At 34.1% G+C, this 21,268-nt stretch overlaps 1 protein-coding gene across 1 annotated transcript; it reads left to right on the top strand.

The window, feature by feature from the left end:
• Window positions 1-154: 154 nt before the first annotated feature.
• Window positions 155-21,084, top strand: LOC106176079 (valine--tRNA ligase). Its single transcript, XM_013558300.2, has 28 exons — window positions 155-315; window positions 1,166-1,320; window positions 1,467-1,545; window positions 1,751-1,851; window positions 2,076-2,203; window positions 7,135-7,299; window positions 7,607-7,688; window positions 8,096-8,215; window positions 8,853-8,961; window positions 9,726-9,905; window positions 10,080-10,204; window positions 10,390-10,493; window positions 10,783-10,864; window positions 14,802-14,878; window positions 15,105-15,195; window positions 15,363-15,468; window positions 15,881-15,951; window positions 16,289-16,414; window positions 16,760-16,864; window positions 17,155-17,223; window positions 17,444-17,522; window positions 17,837-17,964; window positions 18,173-18,328; window positions 18,629-18,835; window positions 19,161-19,272; window positions 19,669-19,841; window positions 20,186-20,335; window positions 20,655-21,084. The coding sequence occupies exons 2-28, from the start codon at window positions 1,171-1,173 to the stop codon at window positions 20,721-20,723; spliced, it is 3,144 nt and encodes a 1,047-aa protein (XP_013413754.2). The 5' UTR covers window positions 155-315; window positions 1,166-1,170; the 3' UTR covers window positions 20,724-21,084.
• The last annotated feature ends 184 nt before the right edge of the window (window positions 21,085-21,268 follow it).

The raw sequence follows: 21,268 nt of genomic DNA, 5'->3' as shown, positions 1-21,268 counted from the left end.
AAGAAATATGAGGATATTTTTTTTTATTAAAGATTAATGAAATAAATATCTAAATTTTTTTATAAAAATTACCGTTTGCAGTACAGTTAGATCTGATGTAAAATCAATACTTTATATATATTGAATTGTTTTTAATCGGAGTTGCAATGTTAGAACAAATCAGCCTTATGTAGTCTAAAAACGAGGCTCTATCTCATGCAACACATGGAAAGCTGTAGAAAGATATTTAAGACCGGTTAAAAGGCACCTCTACACACATCTTGACTGATACCTGACGAAACTTTAGCAGCAGTTCATCCAGGGAGTTTATACTGGGTATGTAGATCAGCATTTGGGTTTTCGATAAAGTTAATGTCCCATTCAACCGGTAAATAAGGCGGATTTTATTTTACTAGCAGCAGACGCCTTCAACTTCAAGCCTCAAGGTGCGTGGCAGTAACTGCCAACAGAGTAATATAAGGTCTCCAAAAATTGTTGCCTGTTTGGCTTCTGTAGCCTTATTGTTAATCGAATGCATCGATCAAGAATAAAGTTGAGTATGTGATGTAATTATCATTCTGAAAAATTATGAGTGGCTGTGCCCTGCCAAAATGTGTACCATCTTGGAGGGTGTCACTAAATACTTAAATATCCCCAACTTCCACAAAATACATGAAATACTATCTTAATAAGATAATTTTAACATCAAAGTAACTTTCCATTTTTTTTTCCACTTTAAGTTCCATTTGAGTTGAACTCAACACAATGTTTCGACCTCTGTCGATCAAGATCTTGATTCTGGTTGATTCAGATAATTAGTATGACTGGTGTGGCATGAATCGTTTGGGGCGTGAACCATCCTTTCAGCTCATGCGCATCAAGCAGAGGCAAATCTGAGAGACCTCCGGGGTGTGCAGTCCGTCTCTATCGATTCATCAATACATTATGCTTGATATATATTAGATTTATATTAGATTTGATAAGTAGAATTGTTTAACAGATGATAAGAAACATTTTAATTGAAATGATATATAATCTTTCATTTTCTGAAAACGGGTAAATGTTCAGTTTGAGATTGAAATAGTATCAGATTGGATCCTGTTTTTATATATTTTAGACAACAATTTTGAACATGAGATATATTAAATGGAAATCATTTCCTTATCAATAGCATCTTATTTTGCAGTGACTATGGCTGACACAGCAGCAAATGGTGATGGCGAACCTGTGCAGAAGACACCAGCACAGCTGCTAAAAGAAGCTAAAAAGAAGGAAAAAATGGAGAAATTTCTGGCAAAACAGGCCAAGCAGCAGCAGAAGAACACTGAAGGAGCTGGAGAGGTGTGTTTTCATTGAAAGAAATAAGGTCCTGATCAAATTTTCTTTGTAAGTTCTAACTGTAATTTAAGAGTAAAAGTAAATACTTCTTGTGTATACTGTACTAAGTATTTTGAAGAAACAATATATGTAGTTATTTTTATTTTAAGAAAAAGAAGCCTGCCAAAGAAAAGAAAGAAAAAGTCATCATTACATATGACAAGAACACTCCTGAAGGAGAAAAGAAAGGTAACAAGTGCAAGAAAACAAACACTTATTATTATTATTATTATTATTATTATTATTATTATTATTATTATTATTATTATTATTATTATAAACTTCTTTATTTTTGGGTCAGTGTTATCTTTTTTGGAAACACCAAATTGACTTAAATATCTATTTATAAATTATTGATATTATTAGAAAATACCATATGCTTTTTTTTATTCAGATGTGAGTGGTGCCATGCCCGAAGCCTACAGCCCGCAGTATGTAGAGGCAGCCTGGTATAGTTGGTGGGAGAAAAGTGGCTTCTTCAAACCAGAGTATGGGGTGTGTATAAATTGCATACAGTATGAGAATATAAGTTACACGTGCTCTTCTGTATACTGTATCACCAGATGGCAGCAGGGTTATCAGGCTGGCACATGGAAACGAGTTGTTCTTTAAAAGGTGGAAACAACTTCTTTGATCATTCCAATTGATTTACATTAATAATTTTGTAATTAGAATTGTGACAGAATTGATGTTTTTTTCTTGAAATTCCACTGATTCAGAGATCCTCGGCCTATGAAGACAATCCTAAAGGGCAGTTTACAATAGTAATTCCCCCTCCCAATGTGACAGGTAACCTACATCTAGGGCATGGTTTGACTAATGCTGTGGAGGACTGCATCACGAGATGGTAAGTTGGAGACTTTTCACTGCTATGTTGTAATAAACTAAATGCTCTCATGATTGTTATCAGTGGAGAAAGATAATGTTCATTTTTATGTACAGACACAGATGTGTCTGTACATATAGCCATCATCTGCGTCTGTCGTCGCCGTCGCCGTCGTCGCCGTCGTTGCCGTCGTCGCCGTGCACTTTTACCGATAACACGATAAGTGGAAAACTGTTTTTTCTTTTGGCTTGAAACTTACAGAACTGATAAATATTCATAATACGCAGGTCAAGTTCGAAAATCAGCATGATCGGGTCACTTATAGGGAATTTATGCTGTTTTTTCACTTTTTTCTGCATATATGCAGCATCGATAACACGATAAGTGAAAAACCATTTTACCTTTTGGCTTGAAAGTTACAGAACTGATGAATATTCATAATACGCAGGTCAAGTTCGAAAATCAGCATGATCGGGTCATTTTTAGGGAATTTATGCTGTTTTTTCACTTTTTTCAGCATATATGCAACCCCGATAACACGATAAGTGGAAAACCATTCTACCTTTTGGCTTGAAACTTACAAAACTGATAAATATTCATAATACACAGGTCAAGTTCGAAAATCAGCATGATTGGGTCATTTTTTGGGAATTTATGCTGTTTTTTCACTTTTTTTCAGCATATATGCAGCACCGATAACACCATAAGTGGAAAACCAATTTACCTTTTGGCTTGAAACTTGCAGAACTGATAAATATTCATAATACGCAGGTCAAGTTCGAAAATCAGCATGATTCGATTATTGTTAGGGAATTTATGCTGTTTTTTCACTTTTTTCAGCATATATGCAGCACTGATAACACAATAAGTGGAAAACTGTTTTTTCATTTGGCTTGAAACTTACAGAACTAATGGATTTTCATAATACGCAGGTCAAGTTTGAAAATCAGCAAGATCGGGCAATTTTTATGGAAGTTATCCTGTTTTTTTTTTTTTTTTGTTTTTTTTTTTCAATTTTTTCAGCACTTTTATAACACCGATAACATGATAAGTGTAAAAATGTTTTTCCTTTCCTGGGATTGAAATTTACAGAACTGGTGAATATTTATAATACGCAGGTCAAGTTTGAAAATTGGCATGATTGGACTATTTTTACAAAAGTAATGCTGTTTTTTTCCCTTTATTCAGCATACATGCAACACTGATAACGCATTTTAAGGAAAACCAATCAGCCTTTTGTCTTGCAACTCACAGGAGTGATCAATCTGACCAGTATACAGATCAAGTTTGAAAATAAGCTTGATCAGTTAAGTTTTGATGAAGTTATTAGCCTTTTTGTATATAAGTGGTTTTTCTTCAGATTTAATTCTTAAGCATGTTAACAGTCTCATAACGGTACTAATTGGATATGTTAAAGTGTTGTTTTAACATTTTCTGCTTCTTAACAATATTGTTAGTTGATTATATAAAAATGACGGTAAACCTATTATCCTGCATTGTGTAATAAAGTATCAAAAATGGAAAGGAACTCATCATTGCAGTTCGTCAGATTCAATCATTCACTATGTTCAGAATCTCCAAATGGAGCTAATTGGACATTATAAATTGTTCTATTGATATTTTTCCTATGTCAACAATTTTCCTAGTTGATCATTTAAAAATGACAGTTAATTGATGATGGTTTTATGTAAAAAAGGTGTTGAAAATGGAAAGAAAATCATTTCAGTACAGTTATCTCTTGTTAACATTTTGGCATTTTGAAAGTGTGACCCTAACTTCCATGTCCTTGGAGACCTTTCCATATCACATTTTCTGAATATCCATGATACTTTTATTTTTTTATAAAAAATTTGATGGTCATTATGCTGTTAAGTATTATGTTATATTGCATGAAAGTTAAAGAAAACCCTATTTTGGACACTGCTGCCAGGATAGCGATTAAGGGAAAACCATGTTACTTATGATAATCAACCTTACTGAAAAGACTGAAGTGCAGCTTGTGTTGGAAAACTATCGTAATTGTTTTCTGTTTTGAAAGCAATGCAGTACAGTGCTATTTGGTGCAATAAATGTATATGGATAGTAGGCAGTTAATTCAGGGTTATAAAATAATTTGCTTAATTGATTTTCAAGTTATTTCAGGGTTATAAAATAATTTGCTTAATTAATTTTCAAGTGGGCATTAAATGAGATTACATAAACACACATCGAGATTTCATTGTAAAGTCCCATCGGTTTAGCTTTCTTAACTGTGTCACATAATTAGGAATCGATGATTATTATGCAGGTAAATGTTATTTAATATGGAAAATAAGTTTACAAAAAAAATTTTGTGTAACGCTTACATTAATGCTAAAGATGAATAACAGTGCCTTATTATTCTCAAACTCAATAGGGTTATTCATATCATGTTAGTAATTGTACAGCTAGATTAAAAGTTTGAATAGCAGCTTTATTGGTATTTTTTGTTATGTTTTATTTTACATTTTCTTTTAATTTTTTTATGCTGTTTTTTCACTTTTTTCAACATATATGCAACATAAATAACACAATATAAGAAAAACATCTTAGCCAATTGTCATTATACTCACAGGAGTGGTCAATCTTACAAAAATGCAGGTTGAGTTCGAAAATCAGCGTTATCGGCCATTATTTTAGAAGTTGTACTGTTTTTTCAAATTTCCTCAGATTCAATTCTTAGGCATGTTAACAGTATCATTATTGAACTAATAAGATACGTAAAAGTGTTTGTTTGATATTTCCTGCATCTTTACAACATTGTTAGTTGATTATGTAAAAATGATGGTAAACTTGTTATCATGTATTGTGTAATCAAGTGTCCAAAACGGAAATAAACTCATATCATTGCAGTTTGTCAGATTCGATCATCCACATCTGCCATGATGACCATGATGGGAAAACCGTGTTACTTATGATTGTCAAACTTTCAAAAAAGAAACACAGGACTAAAATGCAGCCCAAGTTGGAAAAGCAGTCTAATGGGCTTCTTTTTCTGGAAGTTATACATTTTAGTGAAATATTCATTATCTTTTTGGCATATTCATTGTGGGACTCGGAGCTCCCATGGACATGAAGCCGGATGTTAATCAAATTTTCTACATGTTCATGCTATTTATAGTCAATAATCAAAAATTGGTGATAATTATTCTATAATTTATTATATAATGTTACATCAAAATTGACAATAATCTTTTTGCACTGCTACTGCAAACATTATGAAAAGAAAACTGTGTTATTTATTATTATATTTAACTTAAGAGTATGATTTTTAGGATTGGCATGCAAATCAAATTAGAAAGCCAGGTCAATTGGGTTATCATTTATTATTGAATTTAATGCAATTTTGTGTGAAATTTCATTTTTCTCATTCTGGCACTTTCTAAGTATAAACTTGAACTCTGATGGGCCTGAAGCCTTATGCTTTTACTTTCGTCGGTGTTACCTGTTGTGCTAAATTAAAATTTGATGTTGACTGTGCAGTTAAACATAATGTATTATTGCATCAGAAGTGGTAGTCTCCTATTTTGTGCATTATTGTTTTGTGCTCTTCTTAAGTTGTGACTTATGGGCCTGAAAGACCTTTGACAGGGTCAGTCTATAAATTTCCCTTGGGTATCACATTCGCTAATTTCAGTTATAAAGTAATTTGCCTAATTGATACATAAAGCACACTTGTTGATATTTCCCTGTAAACTCCCATAGGTTAAGCTCTCTGCTAGATTAATAATAAGGAAGCAGTGATAATTATGCAGGTAAATTTTGTTTAATATTGCAAATAAGTTATATATATATATATATATATATATATATATATATATATATATATATATATATATCAAACTGAAAGATTAAAAGTTTGAATAGCAGCTTCATTGGAATTATATTTACCTCTGCCAAGGAGGTTATATTTTCACCCCTGTTTGTCATCAACATAACTCAAAAAGTTATGGACCGATTTTGCTGAAATTTTCAGGAACTGTCAGAAGTGGGCCAAAGAGGACAAAGATCAATAATAATCAACAATTGCTACCTTGGCAGAGGTCTGCACTCTCGGAGTGCTTTTCTAGTTTTGTTATGTTTTCCTTTATAATTTTTTCTCAAACACTTGCATTTGTGACTTTTAACTCTCATCCGCCTGAGACTCTGACATTTCTGTATTTCCACATAAGCAGTTGTATTGTTTTTTATGTCTTTAAACATTATGTTACTTATGTAATATTATTTTATGCACTGTCATCATTTTTCAAATATTGAGACTTACATCATGTGAATTTGAACTCTCATGGTCCTGAAACTGTAATCTTATTGAAAGGGTAGATTGAGACCATCTTCTGGGACTTCCGGAAGACAGTCAGGTTATTAAGTTTATATTGCCTGGTATCTATTTTTTCTTCTGTTGGAAGACCATCAAAATGGAGGATGGATCAAAATAGATACTTTGGAATACTGTCAGAGAATATCTCTGGGTCCGCTCATGTTATTGACCATTTTACCTGTTGTGCATGATTATAAAATTCAGTGTTGACTGATAGTGCTATTATAAGCATTATTTATTATTGCATCAAAATTGACAAAATGACCTTTTTTGCATCTTTATTTTCTGTTTTTTGTCTGTACATTTGACAGCTTTGCTGCCTTGTTTTATTTTAAGTTTAACTTTTTAGTTAAAATTATTAATATTTGGGCTAAAAACTTAATGCATGGGGTTTTCCTTCATACTCAGCATTTGAAGTGAAACCACCCTGCACGTAGGGCATGGCATTGCAGTTGTTTCAGCTTATGTTTGACTTTAGGCACTGAATGAGGTGAAAACCAGGGTAGGATTAAGCTCTAATTGTGGAATATATGTCATATGAATTGTAAAAACATACTTGTACCGAAATAAATAATAATTTATAATAATAATTTGACTGTATGATATTTGACTTAAGGCACAGGATGAGAGGTGAAACTACCCTGTGGAACCCAGGGTGCGACCATGCTGGTATTGCCACACAGGTGGTGGTGGAGAAAAAACTGATGAGAGAGAAGGGACAGAGCAGGCATGATCTGGGAAGAGAAAAGTTTGTGGATGAAGTGTGGAAATGGAAGAACGAGTGAGTTCTCGATTAAAATATTGGAAGACTCAAATGATATATTTGTTAAATATTATGTTATATAAATGTAAACAAGGTGGTAGGTTGTTATGTCTTATTAGATAATTTTAGGATATGGAAATAATGAAGTCAGATCACTGGGTTTTGAACAGATGAGAGCAAGTCCTGACAATAATTTAGATATTTGCATAAATACAGGATAACCATTTTCAATGCGTGTTGGATTAGCAGTTTTTTTGTTCTGCTGTGTATATATTTTAATGTCATGCATGTTTTAAATCATTGTGCATCTTGTCCGTGATTTTAGGAAAGGAGATAATATCTATCATCAGCTCAGGAAGATGGGCAGTTCATTTGACTGGGAAAGGGCTTGTTTTACCATGGACCCTGTGAGTACTCGCTGGACATCACTGATCACATGCTGGTTTGAATTCTTTTCATTGATTGATAAAAGTGATAATGATTGATCAGTTAAGTAGATAAATAAAAAATATCGTAATTATGATTTTCTTGTTGTCTTCAGTTCAGCATTTATTTGGTTCAAATATTTGATGTTGTAGGTAATTTTCAAACTGATATATTTGGAGAAAAATGAGAGTACTAGAAGAAAACCAGTAATGCAACATCAGATAATTGTGACCCTTGATATGGATATTCATTTCTTATAGAAATCCCAACTGATTTTCCCAAAGGCCCAAGTTATTAAGACTTTAACACACAGATCCTCATATTATTTTCCTGTATTTTGTTTATTTTATTTGAATAATGCATCACATTGTATTTTCTATCAATTCAGAAACTCTGCATTGCTGTAAAAGAAGCTTTTGTGAGGCTCCATGAGGAAGGAATTATATACAGAAGCACAAGACTTGTAAACTGGTCCTGTACCTTGAACTCTGCCATCTCAGATATAGAAGTAAGTATTATATGTATATTATGTACAGGGACATGGGTTCATCTCATTTTCATGTCTGCTATTTCAAATAAACAGGGCTATGGTTTATACATTTCAAACAAATGTTATTAAAATGTGTTTAAAATGTTATTACAATGTTTCAAGAAAAATGCTTTTCAACTTCGTGATAATGTTTCTAGAAAACATAATGTTTTTATTTTTTCCTTTTTTCCAAATTATAACCATATTGTTTCCATGTAATTAAGTAGGGTGTTTAATTGTTTAGATATTGATTTGGTATGGTTTCAAAAATGTTTTAACGTTTTTGAGAAACATTTTTAAAAATGTTTGAAAAGATAATGCTTATTACATTGTTTCAAGAGAAACATTTTTAAATGTTATAATGTTTATGAGAAAACATTTAAGGAAACGTTATCTTAATGTTTTTTTTTCTTTTTTTTTTTTTCATTGTAATTAATTAGGGTGTTCAAATGTTGAGACATTCAAAGTAAGACCTTTTTTTGTAATAATCTCTTAAGGATATACTTCTTAATTACATCAAAACAGAGTAATCTTTTTTTCTCAACATCAGTCACTTAAAACATATGCATTGTGCAATACTGAAAATCTCACATTGTTCTCCTGGTTTAATTATCAGGTTGACAAGAAGGAGATCACGGGCAGGACCCCCCTTCCAGTGCCAGGGTATAAGGACAAGGTGGAGTTTGGGGTGTTGGTGTCCTTTGCTTACAAGGTGGTAGATTCTGGTGGGTATATTTTTTTATTGTTTTATGTAAAACAATTAGTTTGTATTTTATAATTTTTAACTCTCAAATTTGGGGTTATAGCATCTTGCCTTGTGGAAGAGAAAGTTTTGAAAGTTGCCTGATTTATTATAAAAATTTGTTGGAACATTTATGAAAAGAGGAATTTTAGTGGAAGTTATATATTATTCAAGTGGCTGGGTTTTTTTCCTGAAAGAGAATTTGTTGAAGTTTATCAGTCTTGTTTATGTGAATCTCTTCAATGATTTGAAGACAACTTGGAATTTTAAGAACTGGACTTATTTTATTGGATGATTACAAATAAACAAGAAAATCATTGTCTGTAGTGTGTTCTGACTGCATCACTTGACACACTACATGGCAATGCCTGAATTCTCTTATTCTCTTCACTCCTTTCTTTCCTATTCCTCAGTTGTCTATCTTATCTATCATTAGATGCCAAGTCTGTCTTTCCTCTGCTATTTTGTTGAGCTGAATGGATAGTATTTTGCTCAAACCAGCATTTTTTTTATGCTTGGTGTGTGTGCTCGCTCTGAGCTACTTTCAGTACTAGGTAGTAAATTTGGGAATGGATCTTTTAGAATTTTTGGTGGATATTTCAACATGTGTATGTGTTCATGCATATCAGAAGGTTTCATCTGTTTCTTTTTATGTTAAAGTTCTTAATACAAACTCTCCCCCCCCCCTACCACCCTGTTAGTAACTACTTCAATGTTGAAAAAAAGAGATAAATCTGTTTATTTCAGATGAAGAAGTAGTTGTGGCCACCACTCGTATTGAGACCATGCTGGGAGACTCAGCCGTAGCTGTACACCCTAGTGACGAGAGATACAAGCACCTGCATGGGAAGTATGTGCAACACCCATTCTGTGACAGAAAGATGCCAATTGTGTGTGATGAGTTTGTGGACATGAACTTTGGTACAGGTAGGTATACAAGGCCCACAGGATGTGCCTATTCCATGAAGCATTTATAGTTCAGACTTAAGAGTGAACCAAAAACAGGTTTTGTAGATATTCCTTATGTAATAGTGAAAAAGTAAAGTAAAACCCATGTTTTTTTTCACTGTAACCACATTGATTTCTTAATTGTACTTACAGGTGCTGTGAAGATCACCCCAGCCCATGATCACAATGATTATGATGTAGGCAAGAGGCACAACCTAGACTTCATCACCATCATAGATGACAGTGGGAACATTTGTGGAGACTGTGGGATATTTACTGTAAGGAAAATGTCATTGAGAGATCTTTATTTAGGATGGTTGTAACTGAGAGAGCTTTCTGATTGCTGTGCCAGAGAAAGGTTTTTCCATCTTGGTTTAATATGTTATTGATAAAGATATTTGCTGTAAAGTTTGGAATCGATGATGAATTTTCTCCTGTCTCATGATTCTTTTTAAATCTCTAGGGCATGAAGAGGTTTGATGCCAGGAAGGCTGTACTGAAGGAACTGAAGGAGTTGCAGCTATTCCGTGATATACAAGATAATCCTATGGTGGTGCCAGTCTGCAGGTAACTAAAATTATAAAAGTTCTGTTACTGAGTAGTATGATGTACTGCTGATGTTTTTATTTATATGACGCATTTTGTTTGTGAAATATTCCTTCTTACATCCGTAAACTATGTGCTGAAAAATATATTAAGAGGTGTGTTTTGAACAAAAGCAGAGAAAAGTGTACAATTCATTATTGTTTTTATGTTATTCTTAAATTATTAAAGTGAGCTATAGATTATTAAATTATCAGAGTTTTATCATTGATGAATGTCATAATAACTATTCACGTGTTGATGTGATTTTCAGTCGCTCCAAAGATATCATAGAGCCACTGCTGAAGCCCCAGTGGTATGTGGACTGCTCTGATATGGCCAGCAAGGCAGTGGAGGTGAGAGGGGAGAATGGCTTTATCTAGAGAGTCTGGCAATAAAAGGTTTAAGACAAAGACAAAGTTTTAATATTGGAAAAAATAACAGATCTGAATGTTTTTTTTTTTACTGTTGTGTATCAGCAAATTGACATTAAGTTTGTTGACTAGCCCTTCTATTTTTTAGAGGAACTTACAATTTTCTCTTTTGTCCATGAAATTGTATGATATTTTTTAAAATATAAATTTCATTTAAGGAAGACAAACTATTGTTTTGTTGATTTATTGTACCACCAGCGTTAGCGCTGGCGGTACACATGGTTTCGGTCCCGTCCGGATCGTTCCGCCGGCTCCGTTGGCTCCGCCGGCTCCGCCGGCTCCGCCGGACGGCTACCGTTACCGCTTCTCCTCCTAGACGGTAAGGGCCCCCGTACCCATCTCATGGATTTAGGTCACCTATAATCTCAACTCGTTCCACGTAAAATTTGGGCTTTGTCGTTATTGGGGTCTGGGTGTGGCACTCATTGCAATGCACCCTTGTCTAAAAATGGCAAAATTAAATGCTAATTATCTACCCTACGGAAAGAGTTATGGGAAAAATTTCTATAGACGGCTTTCCAAAAGTCATATGTGTAGATTTCAAATATACCCTTGGATTTGACCTTTGACCTCTACTTCAAGGTCAAATGGGCCAAAATTTAAAAAAAAATGAAATTTTTTACGAAAAAAATTTTTTTTGCCCTGTTATTCAGACACCACACAGACTTAACCAATAATATTATTGGAAAGTGTTACCCTTCAGGTCATCTTTCATCTCCATGAATTTGGGGTCAATCGGTGCATTTTCACGGGAGTAGCAGCCATAAGATACCGAAACTGAAAACTGTCTCTAATTCGGGAACCGTTAATGCTAGAGACCCATTCTTTTTTGCATTTTGTAGAGCATGTAAAGCCCAACACTGGAGGTGGTCTCCGTTTTTTTGTATTCCATACGGTTTTCGAGTTACGCTCTATCAAAAAGTACATATTGGTGGTAAAAGCAAAATGTGCAGTACGGTAATGGATAATAAATTTTGAACTCTGGAAAAATAAAACATAAGGCTTGGCAAAGCAGACAACTTGTGTTCAAAAATGACATTATTTCATCAAATTTGAACTTCTGAAACTTCAGAGCACCTCCTATTTCAAGAATTTTGACCAAAATGACATTTTCTTTATTTTAATTAACTTTTTCTGTACGAAATTTAAGGCACATTATGGTAACTCCAAAATTATAACATCTAGTCCCTTATATCTCCAAAACTGGCAGAGATAGGTCCATAGTTACTATTGAAGTTGAATAGGAAGTCATATACTGGCAATCTTACTATGACCTTGAAATTGACCTTTGACCTACTTTTCACCATGAACTGAACTTTGCAAATTTTTCTTCCCTTTTATCTCCAAAACTGGCAGAGATAGGTCCGTAGTTACTATTGAACTTGAATAGGAAGTCATATACTGGCAATCTAAATGTGACCTTAAAATTGACCTTTGACCTACTTTTCACCATGAACTGAACTTTGCAAATTTTTCTTCCCTTTTATCTCCAAAACTGGCAGAGATAGGTCCATAGTTATTATTGAAGTTGAATAGGAAGTCATATACTGGCAATCTAAATGTGACCTTAAAATTGACCTTTGACCTACTTTACACCATGAACTGAATTTTGCAAATTTTGCTTTCCTTTTATCTCCAAAACTGGCAGAGATAGGTCCGTAGTTACTATTGAACTTGAATAGGAAGTCATATACTGGCAATCTATATGTGACATTAAAATTGACCTTTGACCTACTTTTCACCATGAACTGAATTTTGCAAATTTTGCTTTCCTTTTATCTCCAAAACTGGCAGAGATAGGTCCGTAGTTACTATTGAACTTGAATAAGAAGTCATATACTGGCAATCTAAATGTGACCTTAAAATTGACCTTTGACCTACTTTTCACCATAAACTGAACTTTGCAAATTTTTCTTCCCTTTTATCTCCAAAACTGGCAGAGATAGGTCCATAGTTACTATTGAACTTGAAAAGGAAGTCATATACTGGCAATCTAAATGTGACCTTAAAATTGACCTTTGACCTACTTTACACCATGAACTGAATTTTGCAAATTTTGCTTTCCTTTTATCTCCAAAACTGGCAGAGATAGGTCCGTAGTTACTATTGAACTTGAATAGGAAGTCATATACTGGCAATCTAAATGTGACCTTAAAATTGACCTTTGACCTACTTTTCACCATAAACTGAACTTTGCAAAATTTGCTTCCCTTTTATCTCCAAAACTGGCAGAGATAGGTCCATAGTTACTATTGAACTTGAATAGGAAGTCATATACTGGCAATCTAAATGTGACCTTAAAATTGACCTTTGACCTACTTTTCACCATGAACTGAACTTTGCAAATTTTTCCTCCCTTTTATCTCCAAAACTGGCAGAGATAGGTCCATAGTTACTATTGAAGTTGAATAGGAAGTCATATATTGGCAATCTAAATGTGACCTTAAAATTGACCTTTGACCTACTTTACACCATGAACTGAATTTTGCAAATTTTGCTTTCCTTTTATCTCCAAAACTGGCTGAGATAGGTCCGTAGTTACTATTGAACTTGAATAGGAAGTCATATACTGGCAATCTAAATGTGACCTTAAAATTGACCTTTGACCTACTTTTCACCATGAACTGAACTTTGCAAACTTTTCTTCCCTTTAATCTCCAATACTGGCAGAGATAGGTCCATAGTTACTATTGAACTTGAAAAGGAAGTCATATACTGGCAATCTAAATGTGACCTTAAAATTGACCTTTGACCTACTTTACACCATGAACTGAATTTTGCAAATTTTGCTTCCCTTTTATCTCCAAAACTGGATGAGATAGGTCCATAGTTACTATTGAACTTGAATAGGAAGTCATATACTGGCAATCTAAATGTGACCTTAAAATTGACCTTTGACCTACTTTACACCATGAACTGAATTTTGCAAATTTTGCTTTCCTTTTATCTCCAAAACTGGCTGAGATAGGTCCGTAGTTGCTATTGAACTTGAATAGGAAGTCATATACTGGCAATATAAATGTGACATTAAAATTGACCTTTGTCCTACTTTTCACCATAAACTGAACTTTGCAAATTTTGCTTCCCTTTTATCTCCAACACTGGCAGAGATAGGTCCATAGTTACTATTGAACTTGAATAGAAAGTCATATACTGGCAATCTAAATGTGACCTTGAAATTGACCTTTGACCTACTTTTCACCATGAACTGAATTTTGCAAATTTTGCTTCCCTTTTATCTCCAAAACTGGCTGAGATAGGTCCATAGTTACTATTGAAGTTGAATAGGAAGTCCTATACTGGCAATCTAAGTGTGACCTTGAAAATGACCTTTGACCTACTTATTATCATGAACTGAACTCTGCTAATTTCTTTCTCTTTTAACTTCAAACTTGACAGAGATAGGTCCATAGTTACTCTTGAACTTGAATAGGAAGTCATATACGGGCAATTTACTGTGACCTTGAAATTGACCCTTGACCTACCTTACGAAGAACTTAAATTTGATTGTACCATATATATTTTTTGCAATAGTTTAAAAATTCTTGTTGATTGCATTTTTACAGCTTGTCAAGCACAAAACTAGTGGCTGTGTCCCTTATTTTGTGTATGTGGGGGTCTATACGAATGCGCTTGCTCCAGCTGGTGGTACAATATTTGGAGGCGGTATCGCCTCTCTGATCCTCTAGTTCTTGATGATTTCAGTTTCAGGGTTTCAGTTCAGTGTTGATGTTGGATTTTAAAAATTATATGAATAAAGAATTAATGAGATAGACAACAAAAAAGAAACTAAATCGCAAAATGAATAATATCAACTCTGATAAGACCACATTATAATTGACCACCTTGTTTGTCTCAGGCTGTGAGAAGTGGAGAACTGAAAATCATTCCTGACATCCATCTGAAGACGTGGTTCAACTGGATGGAAAACTGCAGGTCACTATGTCATGAATTAAGTTATTTCTTTCCTTGATATATTTGGTCATGCCCGTAATAATGTTTTAATTGTAGTTGTTGTACTTTGTGTATGAAATTATGCACCCCTTATCCTTGTGTAAGTGCCTTTCTCAATATTGTGATTGAAACATTCCAGCATACTTTCTTGATTCCCCAGTTTTTCCCCTATTTACAAGTGTTTATAACGATCTTTTATTTTGTACAGAGATTGGTGCATATCTCGTCAGTTGTGGTGGGGCCACCGTATCCCAGCATACTTTGCTGAAGTCAATGATCCGAATGTTCCAAAGGGAGAGGTACAGAAAAGTTTTGAATTTATGTCAATATTTTAAAAATTATGAATCTGTTTTAGTGCAACATTGTTTTTTATACTTTGATTGTGTTAGCCTGGTGTGCATTATAATATGTTAACGGACTATCATCTCTTCTGTGAAATCAATAATTTTGTCTTAACTATTGGTAGGAATCAGATGGCAGTTACTGGTTCAGTGGTAGAACTGAAGAAGAGGCCAAAGAAAAGGCAGCTGCAAAATTCAAGGTCACTCCAGATAAAATTATACTTAAGCAAGGTAGGGATTTTGGTGAGAAGTGCTGATAGTAAGACAACTAGAGGAGAAAAATACTTTTAACTTAAATTAATATATTAAGTTTTACATGATGTCATGTCTAGGGACATTAAACAGATTTTCAAAGGAATAGTTTTAGACTTTCCTTGTCAAATTGCAGAAGAATATTTTAATTATTTAAAATCTCTGGATCTTAACATATGTTAGATCACTTGGTTTTAAAGGGGATTATGTTATTAAGGTCACAATATTGAGATTATCAATTCTGTTATCATGGTTGAATTGCATTGAAAATACATAATGTTGGTAGCTTTGCCAATTATGGGGTATAAGGATTCATGACATACATACCTCAAACTGATTTACCAGTTTAAGCACTTAAGATTTATTTATTTTAATAAATTATTAATTGTAGATGGGGATGTGCTGGACACATGGTTCTCTTCAGGTCTCTTCCCTTTCTCTATCTTTGGATGGCCTGAACAGGTAATTGGAAGTTTTTAAAAAGTAGCAAGATATGGCCTTGTAAACATCTTTGAGATTATGTTGTTAGATTGAAATCTGCTAGGAGCAGTCCTAAGAGGCCTTTAGTATGCATCTGAATGTACTGTTGAAAGATAAATCTAGACTAAGTTGGCGAAAATTAAGTCATTAAATTTAAAGTAACTTAAGGAGATAAAATTTTGGTTTAAATAAGTTTTATCTGATGTAGAAAAATATATAAAACACATATTAGAATTCTCTTATTAAGCAGTTTTTTATATGAAACAGGTGTGTATATGAACAACATTTTAACAGTCTAGGTGTTTTTTCTTCTTTAAAGACTCAGGAATTGGATTTCTTCTACCCTGGAACTCTATTGGAGACTGGTCATGACATCTTGTTCTTCTGGGTGGCCAGGATGGTGATGCTGGGGACCAAGTTGGTGGGAAAACTGCCTTTCAAAGAGGTACATGTGATAAAAAACTTATAAAACAATATGAGCAAAATGTTATATGCATAGACTGTGAGAAACATGTTATAAATTATGTTAAAGTAACAAAGTGAATTTTAAAAGCTTGTTTTCAGAATTTTTCAGTAAGGTGTTTATAGTTTTATAGATTTATAGTTTTCATGGACAGTTATTATTGTATCAAAATAGTTAAACAGGAAATTAAAATACGATGCATGCAATACAAAATTGCAGCAATCTCAATTTAGTTGGCCATTAAATTTTCATATTTGGTGTATTTTAAGATGCAGATCTTTTTCTTACAACATGTGATTTTGATCTCTGAGTGTTATATTCTTTAAGGTCTACCTCCATGCCTTGGTTAGAGATGCTCATGGCAGGAAGATGAGCAAGTCCCTGGGTAACACTATAGACCCAGTGGATGTGATCAATGGCATTTCACTTGAGGTAAATATATCCTAATTTATTTTATTAGAATGATTCAGATCCTGTGGAAAAACAGAATGATGCACCTAATGATAGAGAGTTAACTGAGAAGATTTTAGATATTTGTATCTTAAATAGTTTCCGTATATTCCTTCATGTGGCAAATGAAAGAATTTACTATTGATTCACTACCTATATTTTGTAGCACGTGAAGACTCCTAACCAATAAACTGTGTTCCAGTATTTGGATCTTTATGTATTTGTTATACCTTTGTTCTTTTTGAAGTAGAAGTGTATTGTTTTCTTTGTAGGATTTGCACAAGCAACTGTACAACAGCAATTTAGATCCTAAGGAAATTGAGAGGGCCAAGAAAGGACAGGTAAGCAAAAGTTATAAATTACTTAGGTTATATTTGGTCAAGTGATTTATTTTAAAGGCTTTATTTGCCCCAGCTGATAAGAATTCACTGCAGTTCCCCAGTTGTAGAACTAAAATGTATATAGTGTTTGCATATAGAATTTATTCACCTTTTCGTGAAAAAGAAAAATGAAGTTCACTTTATTTTAAGAGATCTGAATATTATCTAATACCCCTTTCAGAAAGAAGATTTCCCTAATGGTATTCCTGAATGTGGAACTGATGCTTTACGTTTTGCCCTCTGCTCATATACCTCACAAGGTAAGGTAGGATTTCTGTAATATACCTCACAAGGTAAGATAGGATTTCTGTGATAAAACAACATTGAGTTATGACCTGTGTGGAAATTCAGTCTGCAAAAGTTATCTTCCTCCACTTCCCCCGGTCTCCATGACTCAACCATGCAGTGATTAATAAAGTAATGGTATTTTCTTTGGTTTGAACTGGGAAAGTCGGTTTTCACAAAGCATCTGTAATTGGCATATTTTAGTTTAAACACTGACAAGGCCATGCTGTGTCAATGGAGGTCAGTTTTGCTGAAGTAAACCGTATAATTTTTTAATACTGTATTATAGGACGTGACATTAACCTGGACGTGCTGCGTGTCCAGGGGTACAGGTTCTTCTGTAACAAGCTCTGGAATGCCACCAGATTTGCTCTCAGTGGCCTCGGGGAGGACTTCAAACCAGAGGCAACATTGAAGGTATGGATGACTGTATGTGTTATCCATTTGATAGGTTAATGACACCAGGTTCTTTGAGTTGGCACCACATATTTTCTGTGATTTGAAAATGAAAATAGAAAAATATTAATCCTAAAGGAGAAGTCTGAGTTAATTAATAGTTTTATATTTCGGTTCAATTTCTCAGTGTTTTTGAATTAATTGGTTATTCATGAATTTGAATTTCCAGCTGAGTGGCAGAGAAAAATTGATGGACAAATGGATTCTGAGTCGCCTGAGTTATGCTGTGGATATGTGCAATAAAGGTTTCAAGGAGTACGACTTCCCCACCACCACAACTGCCATCTACAATTTCTGGCTGTATGAGCTCTGTGACTGGTACCTGGTAAGTCTTGGGAAGACATGTAACTTATTTTTTAAAACTGCTATTTGATTGAAATATTCACAGTCATTGAATATGTCTTTACACATTGAAACTTATATGGAGATTTAATTATAGCCTTTTTTTTTTTTTTTTTTTGTCAAAATAATTTAATGTGTTTGATTTCGTTTGGAATCGTTTCGTGAAAATCCAAAATGTGAGGACTTAGCTTTTGAAAGATTTTTATAACATTTCGATTAGATTTTTAAAAAATCCTTTTTTAACATCAGAATGTTTTTAAATGTAACAAACTTTGTTTTCTAGGAATACTTGAAACCCATTCTGTATGGAGAAGATAAGGATGCTATAGCAGTTTCTAGAAATGCCCTGTTCACTTGTCTTAATGTGGGACTGAGGCTAATCAGTCCATTCATGCCTTTCCTGTCAGAAGAGCTCTTCCAGAGATTGCCAAGACGAACTGACAATGAACCACCGAGCATCTGTGTGACATCGTATCCTGAGGTTGAAGAGGTAAATGATTTAAATTAGCACATGTGTCTGATTCAGCTTCAACTTCAAAGAGGTGGTTTTGATGGTTTGCTGTAAAAGCCTTGTCAGTTCTTATTATTAAAAACCTAACAAGCAGGTTTATGCAAGTCATACAATGGAAATATTTGGTCATGAACTTTCAGGTACTGGAATACTGAGTACTGAGTTCTTTGGCTCAGAAATGTTGTGCTTTCCTTTTGGAGACCCAGTGCAAAGCCTGAGGTTATTTTCCCCCGAATATCCCAGCCACTATGAAAATTTTGTAGCTATTTTATTTATGAAAATACCATATTTTGCATTCTGTCAGTTTCCATGGAGAGACACTGAGCTGGAATCTGGAGTGGATTTTGCCCAGAATGTGGTGAAGACTGTGAGGTCAATGAGGGCAGATTATAACCTGACCAAGACTAAAGCTGACTGTAAGTGGTCTATATCTTTTTCCTACATTCTTTTTGTCATGACTTGCACTGTTTGAATTATGATGATTGTTGGTCACTGGTTGTGCTCAGAAAAATTTACTTGCATGATTATTTTTGGTAAAATTTTGTCAGTAATCTGTTGCGGATTTCAGATGAACTTTTATTCTGTAGCAGGGACTTGACTCTCTGGACAATATAGTGTGCATCATCTAGGAATAATTGATAGACGGATAAGTTTTTGTAGATGGAATTGTAAGTAATAATCCAGTATGACCACTGGATGTTTAGATTTTTTATTGGAATTTTTGTGCAAATGGAGGGGATTGGGCTGCATCTTGATATGAAGGCAAAAATTGTTTACTAAATTTTAGAATTACAGTTATCTTTCTTCTGTAGTGTACTTACGTCTGCATGATGAACCCACGGCAGCCATGTTGCAGAAATATTCAGACGTGATCCAGACCCTGTCCAGTTCGTCAGCTGTGACCATCCAGGTGGAGGGAGAGGTCCCCCAGGGCTGTGCTGTCAACACTGTCAATGCCCAGTGTGAGGCACATATGATGTTGAAGGTAAGATGTGATATATAGCCAGATGTGATATTCAGCATATCCATGAGAGCTTTGCCTTACGTATCCAGGTTTTTTAAAGTATTTTAAATGATGTTTTGAGGTTAAATCTCCTCAGACCAGAATTTTTATGTGCAGAAACCGTTGGGTGTCTGTCTCTGTCATACCATTACTGTTAAATTTTGAATTCCATTACTTTTGTGCAATATTAGGTTAAGAGTTGAGAGTTACTTGTGTGAACATTCAAACAGGATCTGATTTTTGATCAGTTCAGCTTGTTATCTCATTAGAGGATATTCTTTTATGGGCTGGTGGTAATGGCACTGTACTTTGTCATCATATTCCAGGGTTTGATAGATGTTGACAAAGAAATAGATAAGCTGAACAGCAAGAAGAGTAGTCTACTATCCCAGCAGTCAAAGATAGAGGAGAAAATGAAGAAGGCAGACTATGCACAGAAAGTCCCTGAAAAGATTCAGCAGCAGGATGCAGACAAGGTGAGAGGAGGAATGGAAATCTGAGATGGCCTGAAAAGAGACCTTAACGAATGTTCATCACAGTGTTTGAAAAAAATCATGGAGAAGAGAAGCGGTCACAGCGTGAAAAATACTTAGGAAATGCAAGTGTGTAGTGAATTTTGATTCCAAACATTTGATGACAAATGGGGAATTGACTTGTTTTGTACCATTCTGTGGAAGCCCCTGAGACAAATTTTCGCCGGGGATATCACCTTTTTTGGTCTTGTCATTTGTAACATTTATATTTCAGTTAAGGCTCACTTACAACTTCTAATTCTCGGTTTTATTTTATTTTCAGATGGCAGAAATTTCTCTGGAGATCCAGAAGCTGACCTCTGCCATGGACCAGCTGAAACTTATGAAATAATGGCCCTGTGACACTAACATAGAACTCGTCATGAATGTGGACTGTACTCACATTGCCAAATCACCATTTGGGTTTCGTAATTTAATGCCAAGAGTCCTAACAAGAATGACAATTTTCTGAATATCCAAAAAATGAATTTTTTCCATTTCTTTAGCCACATATCTCATTTGTGTCAATCTGTGTGGGCATATTGTTTCAAAAATACCTTTCTCATCACAATGGACAAAATAATCATCGTCAAAGAATAGAAGCAATGGCAAGCACAACGGGCACCATTAAAATTAAACTTATTTATTGATGTCTTTGAATGGTTACAATTGATGCTGATTGATTTCAGATGAAGAAATAACGTAAAATATTACTCCTTATTGTTAATTGTTGATGTTTTTCATTGTAAATTATTTTGCAAATTTATTTTCTTCTTTGGGATCTTCCAGTTATTGAAATAATACAGCATATTAATGTTTTCGTTTTCGGGCATATGATTTAAAAAAAAATGCTGTGCAAATTTGTATGTAATCACTCAAACTAGTTTTGACAAAATG

Source organism: Lingula anatina, chromosome 3 (genome assembly GCF_051362555.1).
Source record: "Lingula anatina isolate TDL-2025a chromosome 3, LinAna3.0, whole genome shotgun sequence".
NCBI lineage: Eukaryota > Metazoa > Brachiopoda > Lingulata > Lingulida > Lingulidae > Lingula > Lingula anatina.
This window is presented reverse-complemented; position numbering and strand designations above follow the sequence as displayed.